Below are 21,651 nucleotides of genomic sequence, written 5' to 3' on the forward strand. Positions count from 1 at the left end.
TGGTGGTTGATGAGCAGCGAAGATCAGTTGGAATTAAGGTTGTCGAGTTGATGCAGAGTGGAAAGACGGAAGGATGAAGCAGCTAAAATTTTCGAGGTTCGGAATCTAGATGGATTGCCGCCTTGATTTTGGGTTGGGGTTGTGGATCAAAATCTGAGCCTTGGTTTGATTTGGCTGAGGCGGTGCCTGAGCACAGGGCCAATGATTTCTTTTCTTTTGTCTTGCACGGGGGGTTCAAGCCACTCATGTGTGTGTGAGTGATGGAGAAAAATGCTGGACCCGCATCGTGGCGTCATTTATTTGCGACGCTTTCTGGTTGCCCTGTCAACGGGCCATGTGGTGTTGACTCTGCCCGGTTCCCAGTCTACACACCCCTTACCTCCGCGCCCGCATTCAATTTTCCCACCACATGCGTGTCCACCCTTTGCGATTCAATAGCTCTGGACAAACAAATCTCAACCGTTGATTGTTTTGTCAACACCCCTCTTTGACATAACAGCTTTCAGACTTCGGACAGGAGTATAGCACTTGCATCCTTTCTCCAATCATCAAAGCCGCAGGCATCCTCAGGCAGGCGAGCAGTCAACAAAAAAACACACTTGTGACGGAATTTACACTTTGTTTGTCTGTTTGCTAAAATAGACAATACAAATCGCAAACCTCAAACTCTGAGACAACAAAAGAAAAGGGAACAAGCTCGACCGAGCCTTCTATTCGCTAATATCTGCCCGACCGCCTTTGCGGCACCGACATCCAGCGGGAACCCTAAAAAAAAAAGAGAGCGGACCCTTAGCAAAAGGATCATGGCTTCGCAATATCAGTATCGCAACTCTCAGTACAACAACAGCCAGGTCAGCAACGAGAAATACGAGCCGTCGATGCAGCGAAGGTCGACAATTGAGCGACGAGAGCCCCGTGGAACTAGGTCGAGCGATGGTACCGTCAGCACAATGATGAGCGCATCGACCGGAAGAGAATCATCAGCAACCGCAATGACCGAGGCACCTGCCTACTCAAAGAAGATTGTCGTCGTCGGTGACGGCGGTTGTGGCAAGACGTGTCTGCTCATCAGCTACAGCCAAGGCTACTTTCCAGAGGTAAGTTTTGGCAAGGAAGAAGGAAAAGAAAGAAAGGAAACAGTCGAGGATTCGCATCGACGCGACTGTGGTGGCGACCGTTATTTTGAAGGATGCAATGTGGAAGCTTGGACTGACTGGAATTCTACTGTCTCAAGAAATACGTGCCAACCGTCTTCGAAAACTACATTACGTATCCTACACATGGCTCCAGCGGTAAGACGGTTGAGCTCGCCCTGTGGGATACCGCCGGGCAGGAGGAATACGACCGTCTACGACCCCTCTCCTACCCCGAAACTGATTTGATCTTTGTTTGCTTCGCCATCGACTGCCCAAACTCACTCGAGAATGTCATGGACAAGGTATTTACCGCCCTGCTTGGTGGTGTGGGCCTTCGATTTACTATCAATTCGTTACTGATATAATTATCTTCACCCACAGTGGTACCCTGAAGTCCTCCACTTTTGCCCCTACACGCCCCTCATCCTCGTTGGTCTCAAGTCCGACCTTCGCTTCAAGAAGACATGCATCGACATGCTCAAGACACAAGGGTTGACACCCGTCACCACCGAACAGGGGCAGGCTGTGGCTCGCAAGATGAACGCCCAGTACATGGAGTGCAGCAGCAAGGAGATGCGCGGTGTCGACGAGATCTTTGAGCGTGCCCTTGACACCGTCATTGCCAACGACCGCAAAACTCTCGAGGCCCAGGCAGCAGCCGGCGGCGGCGGGGGTGGCAGCTACTCAAGCCACGGCGGCCACGGTATCCCGGGCGTGGGGGGTATGCCCAAGAGGAAGAAGACGAGGTGCAACATCTTGTGAGAGAATCGAGATTATGCTCCCTTTACCCAGCAACTTTCCCTTCTGAGCCCCTTCGTCTTTTGTTTTGTTCGTATTTTTTTACCCTGTTTGGCCCCTGTTTCTCTTTTTTCAGTTCTTCCCCAGTCGCTGTTGACGGCGTTCTTTTTTATCTGTTTATTTTTTTTTGGGTTGGCTTTTTTCCTTGGGTCACATGTTTTGCGTTACGCACTCTTCGTCAAGCGAAGGGCCGCAATATGGGAAACGTATGCACCTGGGAAGAGAGCCTAGAGCATAATGAAATGACCTATATTGCATGATTCGGAACGACGACTCTACAGTTCTATTGCTTGTTTTTTTTTCTTTTTCTGTTACCACCCCCTTTGTACCGTGTTTCTTCCTTTGTCATAGTCTGAGTTGGCGATGTCCGGTCATATTTTGAGGCAGTACCGACTGGTCTCGTGTTAGTTTACGCTGGGGGAGATGTTCCGAACGGTGCAGTCGGGGCAAGGGTGGTGGGGAGCGTATTGTATGAGGCAATTGTGTGCAGTCATGAGCCATTTAATGCAGGCTATAATGCTTTTTTTTTTTTTCAAAAAGCATTTGCCTCCTTTAGGCTCTCTGGCTTTGCTGTGGTATTGCGTGTTGAAAGGGAGGTGCCGGTGATTGGGGGAGGAATCAACAGAGCTGAGGATGCCTGCTGCCTCTTAGTCCTCTAGGAGTATAGGAGGGAGCTGTTGTATTATTTCCTTGGTCTTTCATGCACAAATCTTTCTTTTGTAGAATGGTTTCGACGCTCATGGGATAAGACATAAAAGACATATTTTTCACCATCAAGATGACCGTACAATATGTTAGCCAATGTAATGCCAGTGACAATAGAGCGCTTAATGGAGATTTTTAACTCCTCTTCAGACCAGGAAGAAGCTATCGTACTTGGTTGGGCATGGGGTATCAAAAAATATTCAGAAGAATATCAAACTCGTTACTAGTAATCCGGTCTCTTCATCTGTTCTCGTCCTCCCGTTTTGAATTGTGCTCGCGCTCTCCATCGCTACCCTCGCCTTCAGCCTTGCCCTCGTCCGGATCCTTGGCCATGACGTTCTCGAATTGTGACCACAAGGCCTCAACTGAGGAAAACTCATTCCCAACCTGTATGTGTAGCGACGACACCACCAAATCCAGCCGCAAAAAATAAGTCAGTATCAGCGAAGCCAGCCCAAGCTGCAGGATAACTTCAAGCCAGACGAATGATACTGTGCGGGGTAACATAAAAAAGTAACGTACCGTGATAACAGCCTCGAGCGACCTGTTCAGCTTGTTGATATTGGCAAGGACCTGCTCGAAGCTCTAAGAAAACAAAAAACAACAAAAATTATGCATGCATTCAGTTAGACTAATCCTTCCCTTTTCTAGTTTCTGCAAAAAAAAAAAAAAAAAAAAGGAAACCATCCCTTTATACAGAGGGTCGGAATAAAGATAAAAGGTGATGCAGAAAAAAAGGTAGGACGAATCACAGACAAACATTATGCCTATGTTATTATTATCTTGTCATCCTTTTTTCCCCCTTTCTTTCGGAAACATGACGTACCATGGCAATCTCGCCGATGAGAGCCTCCCTCTGCTGCTCAAACGGCGTCTTTTCGCGCCCAGCGGCGGCTGATAATGAGCGTTGGTGCATGGACATGATGGAATCTATTCAGAGAGCTTCTAGATAGTGAGTGGTGTGTTGTGGTTGATTTTCTGGCACGGATTTCCAGATGTAAACAATTACTGCTGGTGAGACCTTTGCTTGGTATTGCAGCGATGCGGGAGGGGTTTACACAGTGCCGGATACTGTGTTAACGGCTGAGGGGCTTGCAAGGGTGTAGCCAAGTTCCAAGTTTACAGTGGCTGTCCAAGGTATGGCACACTACCTACCTTACCCAAGGAGGTATTGAGATACTGCTTCCCAACTGCTGCTTTACCTGCACTTTGTAAACGCATCAATACGGCCATCATTAAATCGCACAATAGCACTGTCGTCGTGAACATTTTTATTGTCATAAAAAGATTCGATCCTCCCATCGATCTGCCTTGGTCATACATGGTCCTGCAATTGGAAACGAATGCAAGAGTTATATACAATGCAATAAACATTCCTTTGCTGGCTCCATTTAGTATACTGGGAATCATAGAGCGCTTATTTTTTTTTCTTCTTTTTTTTTATACCAAATATCAATCTTGTTCGATTAGAAGATGGGTCCGCCAAGACGGATAGCAACCTGTGTGTGTAGAAAATATGGTAAGCCTTTGAATGCAACAAACAGTAAGTAGGGTCTGCAGATAATACTTACAGACTTGGTTTGGGTGTAGTTGGCCAGCGCAGCCTCGCCCAGCTCGCGACCAATACCAGATTCCTTGAAACCCTGTTTTTTGTTCACAGATTGTTAGTCAAGATAGACATGAATACATGTCTTATTGGGAAACACTTACACCAAAGGGAAGCTGGTGATGGAGCATGTTGTAGCAATTGACCCAGACGGTACCGGCCTTCAGGGCGTTGCTGACTCGGATAGATGTGTTGAGGTCCTTGGTGTGGACGGCGGCAGCCAGACCGTAGTTGGTATCGTTAGCAAGAGCGATAACCTCCTCCTCGGTCTTGAACTTGGCCATGGCAACGACGGGGCCAAAAATCTCCTCCTTCATGATCTTCATCTCCGGACGGACGTTGGTGAAGATGGTGGGCTGGATGAAGTAGCCCTTGTCGCCGTGCCTCTCACCACCTGTCTCAATGGTAGCTCCCTCCTCCTTTCCTGACTTGATGTACTCCATAATCCGGTTGAACTGGAGCTCGCTGACCTGGGGACCCTGGAAGGTGTCCTCCTTGAATGGGTCACCGACCTTGTTCTTTTCGGCGCGCTCCTTGAAAGCGGCAACGAACTTGTCGTAAACACCCTCCTGGACGTAGATACGCGAACCGGCACAACAGCATTGGCCGTGGTTGTAGTAAATACCAAAGTTGACCCAGCTGACGGCAGCCTCAATATCGGCGTCGTTGAAGATGATGTTGGGCGACTTGCCACCGAGCTCAAGGGTGACCTTCTTGAGGTTGGAAGAGGCGGCGGCCTTCATGATGGTGCGGCCAACAACGGTGGAGCCAGTGAAAGCAACCTTGTCGATGTCCATGTGTGCCGAGATGGCAGCACCGGCGACCTTGCCGAAGCCAGAGATGATGTTGACGACACCGGCGGGGAATCCGGCCTCCTTGATCAGGTTGGCGAAGACGAGTGCTGAGAGGGGTGTTTGCTCGGCAGTCTTCAGGACGATGGTGTTACCCGTAGCCAGAGCAGGTCCAATCTTCCATGCCAGCATGAGAAGAGGGAAGTTCCAAGGGATGATTTGACCGCAGACACCGATCTGAGAATCAGTTGACTAGTGTTAGCAACTGCGACGTGGTCCCCGTCCACCTGTCTCTATGAAACAGGGAGGCAATTTACTTACTGGCTCAGACCTTGTGTAGTGGAACATGTCGGGGGCAATGTCAATGGTCTTGCCCTCGATCTTGTCCGCCCAACCGCCATAGTATCTAAGGCAGCCAGCTACGGCGCCAACATCGCCCTTGGCCATCGCAATGGACTTTCCGTTGTCGAGAGCCTCGACGGCGGCAAGCAGTTCAAGGTTCTTCTCAGTAAGGTCGGCGAGAGTGGTCAAGAGCTTGCTTCGCTGTCCAGGTGTAGTTTGCTTCCACTCGCCCTCGAAGGCCTTGCGGGCAGCCTTGACTGCAATATCGACATCCTTCTCGGTGGCCTCACTGACGGAGCAGATAACCTCCTCGGTGCTAGGGTTGATAGTCTCGAAGGTCTTTTTGTCGACAGCCTCCACCCACTCGTTGTTGATGAAGCTGGTTGTGTAACCCGCTGGTTAGTTTATGACGTATGCCGTTACGCTTGGACCGTGGATATACATACAGACCGGTGGGCTGCTGGTAGGTGCCCGTGACCGGAGTCTTCAGTTCTGTGACGAGGGACATTTTGGTGTTTTGTTGATGAGAGTAGAAGCCTCTGAGGCTAGGGTATCTTTTGTGTTTGTTTTAGTTGGGTTGGCGGATGCCGTGAGTAGCCCTGGGAAAAAACTGTTTGGTAACCAGGACTGGCAGGCAGGAAACTTTATAAGGTGGAAGGTTCGTGAGTTTGGACGTTTAGTTTGCTAGGTTGATGGAGGGAGTGCGCCGAGTTTATAGCAAGAAGCGGGGAAACTTGGATGGTTGGTTACTTGCTCCGAGTTGAGACAAGCAACTCTGCAGGCGCCATCTCGGGCGGAGCTCCCACACCCCCTCAACGCCCACTTCTTCTATACAAAATTAAAGGGGCTAACGAGTAATAGCTCTTGTACTATGCCATTTCATCTTTGATCCGTCCCCGCTCAATGTGGCGACCTGCAAGGCTTGCATGGGAACGTGAGATGTCATAAAGTGGGAGCTGTACTGTACAAACGATACCCACACAAGCCACAGAAGCTTTGCAGTGTGCCCGTTGTCGTTACATTATGATTATACATAGTACATAAATTATATCAGTCTGCAAGCGGGTACTTGCGGTTGTATGTGGTACCTTGCCTATTGGCCGCGGGCGCATCTTACCTACCTACCCTAGGTACATCCAATGCAAGTTGAGATCTAGCGTGCGAACTGTGAATCCTCAGAATTCTTCTGTCTGCATGTTCCTGCAGAAGACATGACCTATGAACACACAAGTGACACGCGGGTTTCTGATTGTTTCTGTAGGTAGACCTGCCTAGAGTAGGTATCTTATTTTGTTCGGATGGAAGGCAGAACATGGAAGTCATTGCCCGCACCGAATAAAGAATTTCGTTCGAACCCGAGGCACAAAGTTGCGTCGTCCCCGCTTCTGTTCAGCTCCCCCGCACGAAAGGATGACGCCCTGACATCGGAATTGCATTCCCATCGGGTCGCAGGATATGCAGCATGGAGAAGCGTTAGAATATGCAGACTGTAAGGATGTTCCAGGGACTTTGGATATAATGACCATTACTATCAAGCTTGAACGTGGATTCATTTTTTCCTATAGTAAGACATTGTTTGTTGGCAGGGAAATAATATTTGACCTACGTGGGCATCTAGACATCAGTAAGTTACCCCGCACCAGAAAGAAAGTCTCGTAAGGTCTGTCAATACGGACTTTTAAAAGCCCACTTGCCAGTCTGTAACTGCCTTTGGTACCTTCTCGGACATACAATACAATACAATACAGTACCCCAGGATCACATTTCATTTCATCCCAAATTATGACTCGATTTGTGTGTTGGCGTCTAGACACGGGTTACACATTACCCCGAACTTAACGGCTACCGGTGGCATACGCAATGATGTTTTAGTATAACTACCTTGGTCACGTACCTAGTGGTTTTTATTGCCTCGGGGCATTGATCAGCGAGACGTGATTTTTAAGCAGGCGGATCCTTGGGACTAAATAAGACCCGACAAAAAAAATATTATAACCAAACAACAGCGATGTACTCCACACTACTGAACTCCACGTTTATTTTGCGTGTCTGGACCAAACTTGGCCTGCGTGTCAGAGCTTGTTCAGTTCCATCTCAACAACGGGCTGGTATATCTCCGCTCTGCCGACTTACGAAATACATTGTTGCCAACCTGCTCCAGGTCGATGAACAAGGGTTTGGAGTGCGGGAATTCTCACGACGCCTTAATTCGTATCACTGCATATAATTGCTTCCTGTTGTATCACGTAGTAACATGTACCGGGGTCTTTCGGTCGATCGGACACCATAGAAACTACCGGGAATATGCTGGTCGCTCGGTAATCGTCCACACCTACTCCGTAAGGTAGGTAGGTTTACATGGTTCCGTTTAGAATCGCTGTATTTTTACGGTTGTAGGGCCAATTCCGTTTAAGCTCTTTGCTGCAACCGTTGGCTGCTGCAAAGGGAATTGCCTCCGCTTTCGGCCTAATCAGTTTGGCGCCTGACTAAGCAGTAGGACTGCCGACATTCAGCCGTTATCTTATCGATAAGATCTTGATTTGCTTTACAACAAGTTAGAACCTTCCCTACCAACCTGGGCGACGAATGTATCTCATATGCACCGCATACAATGCAAATCAAAAGCAAGTGTTGAAAGACTGATTTTTTTTTCCCCAGCTTATTCATATTCGGTGTAAATTGCATGTGCGTAAGAACTTGGGCACGAAGTTAGCATATACAGGTATGAAAGCACAAAAGGTATGAGGTGGGAGGTACGTACCACGTGAAAGTTTGGCTGGGTAGAGCTTCCCCAGAAGGCGGTAGCAACCAGCCACATTAGGCGCGTCTGCGACAAAATTTCTGCGAAGGGCGGGAAAAATAAAATAAAATAATTCAAATAGTCGCAAAATCAAACATATAAACACAACACCAAGTCACGAACCTTTCGGAATCTCCAGATCTGGAAGAATGACTGCCAATCGCAAAGTGATACAATCGCAACAGCATTGAGGCAACGCATACGATTTTTTTTTCTGCCAGGGCCACCCAAAAATAGAGTCCGCCTCGTGAAGCTCTCCGCAATTTTTCTTCCGGCGGCATCTGGACCCAATCTGCAACACCGCCGTCCGCTGCTTCAGTGCCAAAGCCGCTTACCGAGCCCAGCGAACTCGGGTGAACCCATGATACTTCCTGTAGCCAAGATACACAGGCGCAATAGATCGGTGAAGCGATGGCTGAGATGTCGCTGAGCAGCGACGCGGATGTAGCCGCCGCCGCCGCCGTCGCCGACTCCGCACCTACACCTGCGCCCGCTCCCGAATCCCACGATCCCACCAGTAGCGGTATGGCATGTTTCGTACGCTTTTCGCTTGCTCGTTTGGATGGTGCACTGCCTCCAACAGAAAGATACTGACTTAGATTTGGCATTCAGATAACCAGGTCAAGTTCGAAGAATCGACACTTGACCCCCTCGCCGCCATCGGTCCCTGCATCGATTTCGAGACCGTGAAAGCATGTGCAGAACACTACACTCCCAAGAGGAGGAGGGATTCGGAAGAAGAAGCACCGGATGGTGGCGACGAGAAACGAGTGAAAACCGAGCATAATTCTTTATCCATACAGGATATTCCCGCAGCTGCTACGGCTTCGCCTCAACATGTCACTCCTCCTATTGCGTCCCCTCCTACTGTTGCGCCGACTTCTGCGCAACCACAACCCTCGGTGCCACCACAAACTGCACAGGATACAGCAGTCACAGGTTTCGATTCGAAAGAGACCGCGGCTCCTCAGCCAGCAACTTCAACAACTCCCGCTGTTGCTGAGCTTCCTGCGCCGCAACAACAAACTGCGCCACCGACCCCCCAGGCGCAATCTGCCCCTCTGCAACAATATCCTGTTCAACAACAAATACAACAAATACAGCAGATGCAACAGGTCCCTCAGCCCACGCCGTCTCACGCACCTGCAGCACCTCAACCCAGCAACCAGCCTGTAGTAACCCAGTCCAGCGGCCCACCACTATCAGCTCAACAACATGCCGTTGCCGAACCTGCCCATGTAACTACCCATGTACCTGCGGCCCCTTTGCCCAGTGCTCAGCCATTAGCAGCCCAGCAACACGCTATTCCGGAATCTTCTCACGTCACCGTGGCCCAATTACCCAGTGCTCAGCCATTAGCAGCCCAGCATCAGCTCGCTGCTGAGCCTGCCGCTCCTAGCTGGGACCTTGCTGCTCTCCTTGAATCTGCGCTGGGCGACATTGATGAGCAAGCCTTTAAGACCTTACAACAACCAGAACCAAGTGTCATTCCTGCGAGAGCTCCTGAGCCCGCACCTCCGGTGGCAGCCATGCCGGTTGCGCAGCAATTACCTCGACCTGTCGCGCCTGTCGTCAGGCCGAAGCAGAAGAGGATGAAGTTTCATGAGAATCCGATCTATATAGTACGATCCATGGGTCTACATTTCCTAGGCTCTCTGGTAAGTCCTTAGTTAAGATCCACTCCCGGATGGTCATGTCACCCAGTGCTCACTGACAACTCCCAAATACAATAGGCAGTTCAAGTACTTTTAGCTCTCTCTGAGAGGCCTAGAGTGGAGACCGTGAATGCCATCCGAAGTTCTGATTCCGAGATTGGAAAAGCCTACAAGTCACTGAGCGCCGCTTTCAAGGCTGCTCGAAGGATGTTCTCAGAAACCTCATCGATCCTCCAAGCAGATGAGCTCAAAATCGAAGAGCCTGGCGACTTTGAAACCATACAGATGGCCAACTTGGCGACAATATGTTCCACAATATTCGAGTCTGACAATGCGTGTCTACTGGAAGCTCACAATGGGTTCTTGCGGACGTTTCTCGCCGAGTTAAGCCCGCTTCCAGACAACTTGACGAACCTATTTCTTAGTTTGAAGACTCAGGCTTTTCTTCGCGCCTGCCCGGAAACTGCAGACGATGCGCGAATGCGAGAGCTTCTCGAGATTTACTTCCCGGCCGACGCAGAAGCTCCTTTGAAACAGCTCCATCCGGATAGTCCACTCACCCAAACGGAAAAGGTCTTCATGAGCATGTCGACAAAACGTGGGGAGCGCTTAGGGAATGAAGTGCGGGATACGATGAAAAGGAAGCTACTGGCCATCGAATATCCCTGGGACGGCCTACTGGATGACCTCAACAAATACCTCCGAGATAATCTCGACAACGTGCTTACTTATGCCGAGAGTCAGGGTATCGAGATTCCTGCCGATGAGGAGTCGATTCCAGAACCACAAATCGACATAGCCTCTGGGATCGATTTATCTGCGCTTCATGCGGCTGTACATGGAACCGACCATGCGAAGAACGGGATATCGGAGGCAGACAAAGCCGTGATGGCGTCGGATACCTTGGGACTAGGCAAGCTCATTCAGGCTACTATGGACAAGGACAAGGCAGCAGAAACAGAATCCCTAGGGTTAGCATCACTCATCAATGAGCGGATGGGAGCACATGCCGCCAGCCAAACGTACCAGCACCCACAGGCTGGTCTCACGTACAATGGTAAGCACTACACCGTTCCCTTCTTTTTTCTATGTGCGAGCGTACTGGGCATATACTAACAAGTTCAAGCAGGGCTAGGCAACATGCACAACACATATCTATCGCAACCACAATACCACAATGGGCCATATCAGCAACAGTACACTCAAGCACCTGCGCCAGGCGGCTCGGCTGATCTGCCCCCCAACCAGAGCTCGCCTTCGACAGTTCTATATGAGCGCGCTCGGCAAGCGGCTGTTGCTAAGTCGACAGTAAGCAATACTCGTCGTGATGGCCTCAGCAGCACCCGTCGGCCTTGGAGTCCTGAAGAAGAGAGAGCACTGATGACGGGACTTGACTTGGTCAAGGGCCCTCACTGGAGCCAAATCCTTTCTCTCTTTGGCCCTAATGGCACGCTCAGCGACGTTCTCAAAGACAGGTCGCAAGTGCAACTGAAGGACAAGGCCAGAAATCTCAAGCTGTTTTTCCTCAAGACAAATTCGGAAATGCCCTACTACTTGCAAAGTGTTACTGGTGAGCTCAAGACGAGGGCCCCGAACCTTTCAGCTCGAAAAGCTCGTGAAATGGAACAGGCAGGAGTGAATGCAGCTACAGAGGCTCAGGGCATGGCAGGACTCACGCACGACAGCAAGACAGCAAGTCCCGCACCACCGCCATGTTCACCATTGACACCAGGAGGCTCGGTTAATGGCGGAAGGACAGGCAGCCCGTCTACGCCTCTGCAAACTCACGCCAAGATTCCGATTCCGCCTGCAACCTCAGCCGCCGGAGGCCCTTCCATGGTTTCACACGCCCCGCAAGTTGCAAATGGCATGGTCGGTCCCCGGCCTGGAGTGGCGTCTACTATTGGTCAGATGTCTCCGCACGTCCTTGCTGCTCAAGCAAGGACAGCTGCTGCCACGGGATCAGTACAACCTCAAACGCAATACTCACATGTCCAGACTCAAGCGTACCAGTCACAACCGCAGCAAGGAGCGCAGTTACAGCAACACCTGCCGCCTAGATCACAGAACCAGGCACAGCTGCAACAACAGCATCAACGTCACTTACCGGCGCAAATTCCAGCAACACAGCAGCGCAACATACCTCACAATGCTCAGACTGGGGCGCAGCAACCGCCGGCACAGGGTCCACACCAAGCCCAACACTTGCCAGGACAGACGCCACATCAATATACACAGGCCCATGCACAGGGCCAGAATGCCGCACAAAAGACTGCGCCACGCCCTCCGACCACACAAGGCCAGATATCGGCTGCCACGGGTCAACAAAACATGGCCTCGTCTACGTCGCGGCCAGTGCAACAAGGACAGGCAGTGCCACAGAACTACCCGCAGAAACCGCTGCATCCGGCCCCGCAGTCTATGCTCCAGCAACCAAGCCAGCAAGCTCAACGTCCTCAGACTACCCAAGGAAACGTGACAGGCCAGCAACAGCTCCAGCACCAAGCTCAGCAGCAATCGCAAGCAGTTCCACGGCCGCAGCAGCAGCCTCAGGCAACATGGCAGGTTCAGGGGCAGCCGCAATCGGCCCCTTCAAATCCGGGGCCGCAAGCACCACGACCGCCTATCAACGGGCTTCAGCCGCAGACAGCTATTCCTGCATATCTTCAAGGTAGCCCAAGGCCAGCCCAGCAATCGCCGTTAACTCTGCCTCAGGCACAAAAGGCCACCCCGCCTCCCAACACTACTCCGGCAGCACCACCTCAACAGACAGCTCCTGTTGCCAACCCCGAGCCAGTTCCCGCGCCCGCTGTCACTTCTGCAGAAGTTTCAGCCTCAGACAAGGCGTCAGGTCTTGATGAAGACTTTATGCAGAAGATGGCAGCTGCGCTCGCCAAAGCAACAGGGTAGACTTGGGGTGTCTCGATTATCGTGCCTCTTCTTTTTACTATTGTCCTCATCATCAGGTCATGCGCTACATATTTACTCGGGATGAGGGCAGGTTTTGATATTCTATATCTTTGTTATTTTTGGGCCCAAAAAATTTCACTTCATCCTGGTCTGTTATATGGTTATATGGTGTTTAGGAGGGAAAAGGGTGCTCACGCATTAGATGCGACATTGTACGGAGTTATGGCTGGTGAATGATACCAATTTGGTTACTTGGATGTGTGTGTGTGAGGTTTTCGTGAAATAATTTGCCTTTGCACTTACTCGGCGTCTAGGCTCAGCTAGGTTGATCTACCGGGCTAGAAGTACGAGAAGTGGCCTAGTTTCACACCATCTTTGGTTGGTATGGATGGGTAGGTGGTAATGTTTTTTTCCCCGTCACACAAGGTCAAGGCTTCAAGTCATGCACTCATGATTTCCATTTTTACACTTGCAGTCTTGAAACTCATTGTTTATCCGAGAAAGCTGTATGCTGATGGACTGACACATCGTTGTTGGGGGTTCGACCACATAATATCTTGCTTTCGGAGGGACCGTGGCACATCAACGTCTGCTGCCAAGCCGTCGTTGGGAGCACATCGGATGAAGTAACCACTGGTTTGAAGGTCTTGCGTACTAATTCACAGACGAAGCGGGAAAAAAAGGGAAATGGGGGGCGTACGATAGAGTCATACCGGATACTGGTTCGCCAGAACTGACGGCTTCACAATGGTTACGTGCATGGCTCAACGGGCACAAATGCTCATTTTATGGGGCGGTATCATTTTTTGACCCGGATTCTTGAAGATCAATAAATTCTTTCTTCAGATCAGGCAGGCAACCCCCTTTGACTTTTTTTCTTTTCTTTTCTTTTTTTTTTTTTCTTTAATTAGTTCTCAGGGTACACGCACAGTGGATGCGGTCTGCCTGTTGTCCACAGATCAAAATCACCACAAATGGGTTGGCTATTGGGCAAAAATAAGGAGTGTGAAGACCGCTGCGCCGGTTAGTTCCGGGTGCCCGCGGGCCTGTTAGGTTCGGCAACTTCCATGGAGAAAATTCAAAGCCGGAGCAAAGGAGAGCGAGCCGAAACCAGACCGACTAAAATGTGCGACGTGCTTCGGCCCTGATATGTAATAATCATGGCCTTGATTCAACCAGCCATGAGAGGCAGCCTACCAGAGATGTGCCACAAGGGCCTTCCGTCATCGGTGGCCATTGAAATTCGAACCCAAAGCAGGTGTTGTCCGCCAAGATGGATGGGGTATCACCAGGGCTGGTACAAGGCGATCGAACTTATTTTCCGAACCTTCTTTTTAGGGCTACAAGAGAATTGTCTTGCTCTTCTCTCTCGCTTCATTCCTATTACTCACTCAAATCATCACTGGAAGTGTGAGTATGATCAAAGATTTTGAAGGTCACTTCAAACAACATCACTAGCCATAGAACTTTATCCACCGAATATCGGTTATCAGCCATATCTCTGATGCCCAGCACATCTCCAGCCTAGCCACAAGAAACTACTCCAGCTTCGTACCACCAACTCACCGATTGGCTTCGCCGTTGATTAAGGACCGGTGTGGGTGTTTGAGAGCGGAACAGACTCAACATCATAAAGTCTGAACCACACAGAAAAAAAGGAAGTCCAAGAGAATAAAGGGGGACAGGAGACCGCGGGGATAGAGAAACATCAAGACTTGCCGACGGGGGCCGACGGGGTTTATAAAGCCACGAGAGAAAAAAAAACCCCCACTACTGCGTCGATGAGGTTCGAGATACCTGAACCGAGGTCATGATCTTCAGCTCCAAGACTCAAATCCCCTGCCGGAGCTGTGGCCACCGGTTTAATGGCAAACTCAAGACGAGCCGGGCCACATTCAAGAGTGCATATTGCTCCCGCTGCTACTGTCGTAGCATGTCGGGCGGGCGTATGTGCAGAAACCCACGGGTGTCGGCGCCCCGTGGTCAGTATGATCGTTGGAGTTCTTTTGGTGTTGGGGCTCAAATGGTCGGGGATAGCCCCTATTGTGCTGAGCGTAAGCGCCCATTATTCTCTGCATCCCATCATATAATTACCAACTCTCCTTCATGATAAGTCCGGGGGCACACTTGGCTGACATGCTCATCTTTGTGGGTATAGACTTGACTTGCCACGATCACAGCAATGGGATGCGGTGTATGAGATTTGTCAAAAAGAATGATCCTGACAAATTTCACTTTTGCGATGCCCGTAAGTAGACATGGTCTATATTCTCATGGTCAAACACCCAAAAAAAAAAAAAAAAAAAAAAAAAAAAAAAAAAAAAAAAGCGGAAAAAGGGGCTCACCACCATCTCCCTGACAGACAGCTGTGCGTCACCGGACTGCAGTGCCCAAAAGGGTACAGACCACTCATGCTGCGCGGACCACCGCTGCAATAAGCAAGGCTGCAGCACCCCACGGGCCGGCCGCAACGTCGGGTGGTGCCCGACGCACACGTGCGAGGTGGAACACTGCACCAGCGAATGCGCAGGCGAAGGACCTCCAAGGAGCGCGGGACGGCTCTGCGAACACCACCGCCACTGCAGCGCGACCAACTGCACGCAGCACTGCCACCGGCGCGACAACGGCGAGTACGCGACCCTGTGTGGCCGACACTACTGCCGGTTCCCGGGCTGCAGCAAGCAGCAGATCGGCCTGGCGGGCACCGACGACGCCACCGGCGCCACCATGGTGCACGGCAACGCGGGCCCCCACGCCGCCGGTGATCGCGTCGCCGGCTGGCCCGGTTTCTGCCAGGACCACGCCTGCGTGTCCCCGGGGTGTGGCAACGTGCGTGTGGCTGTCGCCCTGGGCGGGCAGTGGTGCCTGGTGCACGAGTGCGATGTCCTCGGGTGTCGGTACCAAAAGATCGCGGGGGGTTCCAAGTTCTGCCGGGAGCACGTCTGTCAGCGGCGTCATTGCCCGCGCAGGGCGGACGAGAATGGCGACGGCTTCTGTACGAGACATCGTGGCTGCGCCGAGCCGGGGTGCAATAGGGATCGTTACGTGGACGATGATGTGGTGAATGAAAGATGCGATAGACGTAAGTCGTCCAGCCCTTTTTATCCTGTCTTGCTAATCATATGCTGTATGAAACTTTTTCACACACATAACGAGTACCAAACCCACTAACTTTTCCCCCACTTACAAAAAAATAAATAAAAAAAGACTATTACATCCCCTGCCACTGGACAAGATGCGCCGAGAAGCCCGTCCCAGAGAGCGCCTTCTGCGAAGAGCACGTGTGCGCGCACCGGACCTGCCGCGACGGCCGCGTCCCCGGCAGCCCGTCGGTTTACTGCGGCGGACACACGTGCGCGGCCGAGGGGTGTTACGAGCTGCGGCGGCACGCGACGCTGCCCGACGGCGCCATGGCCATCGGGGGCGGGCCCAACGGCCACGGCCTCACGTCGTACTGCAGCAACCACTGCTGCCACAGCAGCGACTGCGGCGACCGCTGCGCCGACGGCAAGGTCTACTGCTCGGCGCACAACTGCGCCGTCGACGGCTGCAGGGAGAAGGGTACCGTCAACGTCCCGCCGCAGACTTATAATGGGCGCATCATCTCGAATAATAACGCAAAGGTCTGCGAGACGCACTACATCAGGGAGGATTATCGTAGGATCGGTTTTGGTGGTATCGGAAACGGCGGCGGCGGAGGGGGTGGCGGAGGAGGAGGTGGTGAGTATGGCCCAGAGATGATTGGGCGCTTGTTGGGTCTCAGTGGTAGAGGCGGCCGGGAAAGGGGCATCCATATCATCGCCGACTCTCCGAACCCTTTCGAGAACCCCATTCCGGGAGCTGGGGGTTGGCATGCTCATTGGTAAGAGGCCGGTTGAGCTTTTAAAGTCCAGCGTACCTAGAGAGGGAGTCATTTGCACTTGGACTGCGGGTATTTTGTTTTCCTGATTTCGGCATGCCAATGAATCTGTTAGAATGTAAACATGGCTACGGATACTGTCAATTGGGTTTGTTGATTTGTCAAGTTGACTTTGCTCTAAATCCTTCGGGGGTTGGCAAAAGATGTATCTTGCTTGCTTTCTTTTGTTCCAGTCATTCATCTATGCTTCTTTGCTTTCATGCAACACTTCGCCGCGTCAGCATTAGCCACAGCCAACTCAACCTTCTTAATGCACGCAACGAATATGATGTAACAGTCTTGAAAGAGGAAAAGCCATCATCCCAACCAATTATATAGAGTGAATGGGTGTAAGAGAGACCCTCCCGCTACAATTTGCATCCATGCAAAGGTGCTGTACTAGGAAGGATATTCCAGTTATTAGTAACGGCCTCTTCCACCGTTTCCGCCACGGAACCCTCTACCTCGGCCCCCACCACCTCGGCCGCCTCGTCCCCCTCGTCCTCCTCGACCTCCAAAACCGCCCCTACCACCTCTACCGCCCCCTGAACCGCCACCACGGCCACCGCGGAAGCCTCCTTGATCCGGTGGGGGCCCTTGATTCTTTCTCTCCAAGCGCTCCTCATCCGTTGCATTCCATAGATTTTTAACGCCCAGCAGCTCACAAAATGCCGACGTTTGGGGATTAGTATACTCGTCTGGTTGTTCCGGCACGCCTTCAGGCTGGCCAGGAATATGAGGGGGTGCGGTGACGACAAAGTTTTCCGGGATCGCCAGCTTATCCTTGGCCACAATGTTCTCTTCGACCCAGGTACGCTCGGCATCGATCAGAGGCTTGTAGTGTTCCTCGCCTAGGTCGGTGGTCGCAGTAGCGTTGGAGTCTCCAATGATCAGTTCTGACGCGAAGACGCGTGTGATAGCCAACCACTCGGGATCGTACTCTAATTTGTACTTGGGTGGAGGATTGCTGGACGAACCAGTTGACGAACGGTCCAAGGGGCTTATATCGCAGAGTTGGAGAAAGTCATGGCCAGGAAGGCATTTGCTAAGAGCCAGGAAGCGGACCTCTTTGTTGTTGATGCCTTCGGGTACAGGTTGACCTGGCGTGCGCTTGATCCTGGATTCGGTTGGAGCTTGTTGAGGAGGAGGAGCGAAGGATGCAGGCAGTTGGTTCCGGATATCCTGGCTGATAATTGAGCTGGTTGTTGTGGCTGTGACACCATTTCCATTCGTGGCCTGCTCTGCGGATAGTGGCTTTGCTTTTCCTTCTCCGTCTTCTACCGGTTGTACCCCAGGTCCTGCTGATGATGTGTCTTGGGCTTCGTCATCGTCTAGGTCCTGATCAATTGCATCCGGATTGACCGCTTGTCCACTGAGAGTGTTTTCACTACCAAAATCCTTTGCCGCTGCCGTCTCGCCATTCGTAGAAGATGATGCTCCAGCTCCAGCTCCAACGTCGTCAGCATCATCCATGTCTAAGTCAATCTCGTCAGGATTTTCGATCGTCGGGGCTGAAGCCTGAGTCGCCACATCCTTTGCTTGAGTAACAGTGCCAGGGTCATCTCTTTGCGTCTCAGCACCGTCACCCTCCGCTGGGCGCTCATCGCTGTAAACCTTGAGTGCAGCAAATTTGCAGTGCATATGAGACGCAAACCAGTATGCCGGGCGAAGGCGATCCATGACATACGTAGCCGCAGGGTTTCCCAGCGTGCCAGCCTTGGACTCATCCCGGAGGAAGGGCTTCTTCCTAAAGAGAGCACCTTCATCTCCATGCCTCTCAACCGCACGAGGCCAGTCGTGGCTGAGACCAATATCGACCTGGGTGCGAATCTGCAACAGCTTCCGGACGTCCATCTCCCTTACGTGGTAGAAGCTCTTGATGTTGGACTCGCTAAATGGTAGCCTTTCGTGGTGAGGCTTGCGGTAGTCATATCCGGCCCAGATGCCTCCCAATGCGGCGATGCGCAGTGGACCAAGGCGTACCACATTGGCAGGACCCAGATAGTAAATGTTGGGGGCCACCCAGCCGCCGTAGAAGAGCTCCCAGGAATGAGAGGCAGCTTCGTGGTTACCGCCCGCAAAGATGGTCAGGTAAGGCGCGGTACGGGCACCCGAGTAGTATTCGTGAAAATCGCCTATCGTACGGTACTTTGGCGGACACGACATGACGGACAGGTCGGCGGCGTTGCGGACGGCTTGGAAGTCACCCCCGATGATAAGGAGATCAACCGTGTCCCAGCCACGCTCCTTGCAAGAGTTTGCAACTGCAGCGTAGATTGCGTTGAGAACGCCATGACCCTGGATATAATAGTTGATTAGCTTTTGTAGTATTCGAAATGGCAAGCCGTGTGTTACTCACGCATCCGTGTACGGCCACGCGAAGACCGTCGGGACTGGTAAAGGTTTGTGTTTGTGTGTCTTCCATTTTCTTAAACCGCTCCTTTCAGACGAGGTTCTAGGGACTTGTTTCTAGTTGGATGACGCTATACCGACTGAGTGGGCATAAAAAAACTTAAATGGAAGCCTGACCACAGCTATTGATTTGCATGAAGCTGTTTTGGTTCAAAATTCCTGCCCAGCTGTATTTACGCAGTAGTTTTGCGAGGGCATTTGAGACGAGCCAATTAATCACCACGCAAGCTTCCAGACAAGGTAAGGTACATTGGCTAGGATATTGAGGCTGTCAATAATTCCCATACACCTGCAGATTTTAAGAATGTTGAATCGACTCGTAAGGCAGGTGGAAATGAAAAATTGCTACTTCCCGTGAGCTCTTATGATGAGTCCATTTTGAGTGAGCACAACCGGTAGGGGTAGTTACACAGTACCAGAGCTCATAAAAACTGTACGAACACAAGCAGTTATCCCTATTATAACCATTGCAAAACAACAGTAGCATGAGTTCATCTGCGCACTGTATGGTACTCTGCAATTTTCTCTCAGCATGGATGTCTGGCGGTTTAGCACCCTGACAACGTATTTGGTTTCCTCAATTCCTGACCTCTAGCCGAGTAACATTTGCTGCGCAGCACCGTTCTCTGCCAACTTCCTCAGGCGGGTATACCGACGAACAGTCATGGATCGTGTCACCCGTAAAAAATAGATGATCGCTTAACGGTTAATATTCGCTTCAGCCCTGTCGTTCGTCGCATGACTTCAATCCTGGGAGTTCCCGGAATGCTGTTCAGCTCCCGATAATTTCCAGGGACACCCGGATACGCCATGTGCGAGCACTAAATTTGCGCCCGGTCCAGCGGCGTCTTCCTTCGCTCGAGTGAGCGAAGATTTCCATATGCTTTTAAACGACTTGCTTCCTCCCTTGAAGAATTCTCACGATATTATTTTTTCCCCCTTTGTTTAGCCTACATCATCACACTGTACACTGTCTGTCTGAATTTGACAACCATTGCACACCTTACCCGATCCCCTTCAATTTCTCCCAAAATAACTTTACCTGCTTATATTTCTGTTATGGTTGGACTCCATCTTAGTTACCGCTGGCTGCGATGGACTAAACCGTCCGAACAGCCAGAACCCCTTCCCGACGGCGTCGAGCGGCACTTCGTCAAGACCCCTTTGGGCGATATAGAAGTTCTCTACTCTGCCCCAAGTGAGGAATCCACGCCAACAACCTCAACTCCAAGGCAACCCATTTTCTTTGTTCATGGCGGCATGGGCAGTGCCTGGGTATGGCTCGAGTATATGCGGTTCCTGTCATTTCACGGTATTCCATGTTATGCTGTTTCTATGCGCGGACATGGGAACAGCTGGCATCCAAGCTATCTCCGCATGGTATTCTTCACTCCCCGCAGTGCACTCGCACAGGATGTCGTTGCTGCGATTCGCTGGACCCAGCAGCGCGAGCAGGGCGCCGAAGTCGTCCTGGTAGGGCACAGCAGTGGCGGTGGCATGCTGCAGGGGATTCTTTCCGACGGCTTGGTCTCCGCTAGTGGTTTGGTCCTTGCCGGCGCAGTTCCGGGTTTTGGATCGTAAGTCTCAGTTTTACTGACGGACCAGGACGTCTTGCTGGATTACTAACGGACTGCTCCATCCTAGAATGAGTGTCTACATAAACTGGTGGCGAGAGGATCCCTGGTTTACACTTAGGATGATGCTGCATGGGTGGCATTCCAACTCTCCACTCTCCCATCCAGCTCTCGTGAAGAACATATTCTTCAGCAACGAGGTCTCCGACTCATATGTGGTCAACTTCATCAAGCACTCCAACTCATACGAGAGCTATCTTTGGCCCTTCAGCATGATGAGGCCTTTCGTCAAGGCCAGCAGTCTGCTAAAACAGCTCGGTGGCATCAGTGGGTGGGACAGGCAGCGGATTCTGGTATTGGGCGGGGGTGTCGACAAGATAATGACTGTCCCCATCATGCATAAGATGGCCTCGTACTATCGCCAGGGCGTCATGCAGTTGGTTGGAGAGGACAAGCTTGCCCTGGAGGCAGTCGAGGAGGTTGAGCCATTAGAAGGTGAAGGCGGCATGGACGATGCTGGGCAGGGTGTGCGATTCTCCGTTGTGCCCAAGGCTGGACATCATATGCAGAACGATGTCCACTGGGAAATCGGCGCGAGAAAGGTTCTTGAGTTCTACAAGCAGCTTTCATAAGTTGGTGCGGTAATGCGAGGAGCTGGTCATTTTCTCTTGTGTACTATCTTGGACCTTCTCGGATTTTCGCGTACATGTATCTTATACCCTGTATTTGTGCCTTCGAATATGTTAAAAGAAAATGTCAACAACCAAGGATATAAATTCTATCAACTCCCATTTTCTCTTGCGTTGTCCTGTGGCACTTGCATGACATGTTAAGAGCCTTTGCAAATAAATCAAAACCACGGATGATGGCATGCAGGGTAGGTTGGATACCTAACAATGCTTGTGTAGTTGGCAAAAGCTCAATTCGTTGCGGGGTCCAGTGTAGGGTAGGCAAGCAAAAGTGAAAGCAAGCTCAAGAGGTCGCAAGCAAGGCAAGCAATGGCAAGGTGCTAGCTAGCAAGGAT

At 51.3% G+C, this 21,651-nt stretch overlaps 6 protein-coding genes across 6 annotated transcripts; 3 read left to right on the plus strand and 3 right to left on the minus strand.

Moving 5' to 3' along the window:
• Nucleotides 1-803: 803 nt before the first annotated feature.
• PgNI_07033 (uncharacterized protein) lies at nt 804-1,898 on the plus strand (the record flags this gene model as incomplete). Its single annotated transcript, XM_031127051.1, has 3 exons — nt 804-1,097; nt 1,235-1,438; nt 1,518-1,898. 3 exons carry the CDS (start codon nt 804-806, stop codon nt 1,896-1,898), a joined length of 879 nt encoding a protein of 292 aa, XP_030980714.1.
• A 981-nt stretch (nt 1,899-2,879) lies between these two features.
• Nucleotides 2,880-3,561, minus strand: PgNI_07034 (uncharacterized protein; the record flags this gene model as incomplete). Its single annotated transcript, XM_031127052.1, has 3 exons — nt 2,880-3,026; nt 3,162-3,224; nt 3,466-3,561. The coding sequence occupies 3 exons, from the start codon at nt 3,559-3,561 to the stop codon at nt 2,880-2,882; spliced, it is 306 nt and encodes a 101-aa protein (XP_030980720.1).
• Nucleotides 3,562-3,895: 334 nt separating this feature from the next.
• On the minus strand, nt 3,896-6,059 carry PgNI_07035 (uncharacterized protein). The gene is made up of 5 exons (XM_031127053.1): nt 5,825-6,059; nt 5,358-5,757; nt 4,350-5,273; nt 4,211-4,282; nt 3,896-4,138 (listed from the first exon to the last, which is right to left on the minus strand). Exons 1-5 carry the CDS (start codon nt 5,884-5,886, stop codon nt 4,106-4,108), a joined length of 1,491 nt encoding a protein of 496 aa, XP_030980719.1. The 5' UTR covers nt 5,887-6,059; the 3' UTR covers nt 3,896-4,105.
• A 2,222-nt stretch (nt 6,060-8,281) lies between these two features.
• Nucleotides 8,282-12,975, plus strand: PgNI_07036 (uncharacterized protein). Its single transcript, XM_031127054.1, has 4 exons — nt 8,282-8,701; nt 8,791-9,836; nt 9,912-10,890; nt 10,963-12,975. The coding sequence occupies exons 1-4, from the start codon at nt 8,590-8,592 to the stop codon at nt 12,741-12,743; spliced, it is 3,918 nt and encodes a 1,305-aa protein (XP_030980718.1). The 5' UTR covers nt 8,282-8,589; the 3' UTR covers nt 12,744-12,975.
• Nucleotides 12,976-17,061: 4,086 nt separating this feature from the next.
• PgNI_07038 (uncharacterized protein) lies at nt 17,062-19,237 on the minus strand (the record flags this gene model as incomplete). Its single annotated transcript, XM_031127055.1, has 2 exons — nt 19,001-19,237; nt 17,062-18,939 (listed from the first exon to the last, which is right to left on the minus strand). The coding sequence occupies exons 1-2, from the start codon at nt 19,064-19,066 to the stop codon at nt 17,062-17,064; spliced, it is 1,944 nt and encodes a 647-aa protein (XP_030980713.1). The 5' UTR covers nt 19,067-19,237.
• Nucleotides 19,238-19,420: 183 nt separating this feature from the next.
• On the plus strand, nt 19,421-21,395 carry PgNI_07039 (uncharacterized protein). The gene is made up of 2 exons (XM_031127056.1): nt 19,421-20,630; nt 20,698-21,395. Exons 1-2 carry the CDS (start codon nt 20,113-20,115, stop codon nt 21,257-21,259), a joined length of 1,080 nt encoding a protein of 359 aa, XP_030980712.1. The 5' UTR covers nt 19,421-20,112; the 3' UTR covers nt 21,260-21,395.
• The last annotated feature ends 256 nt before the right edge of the window (nt 21,396-21,651 follow it).

This window comes from Pyricularia grisea (assembly GCF_004355905.1).
Source record: "Pyricularia grisea strain NI907 chromosome Unknown Pyricularia_grisea_NI907_Scaffold_4, whole genome shotgun sequence".
Lineage (NCBI taxonomy): Eukaryota > Fungi > Ascomycota > Sordariomycetes > Magnaporthales > Pyriculariaceae > Pyricularia > Pyricularia grisea.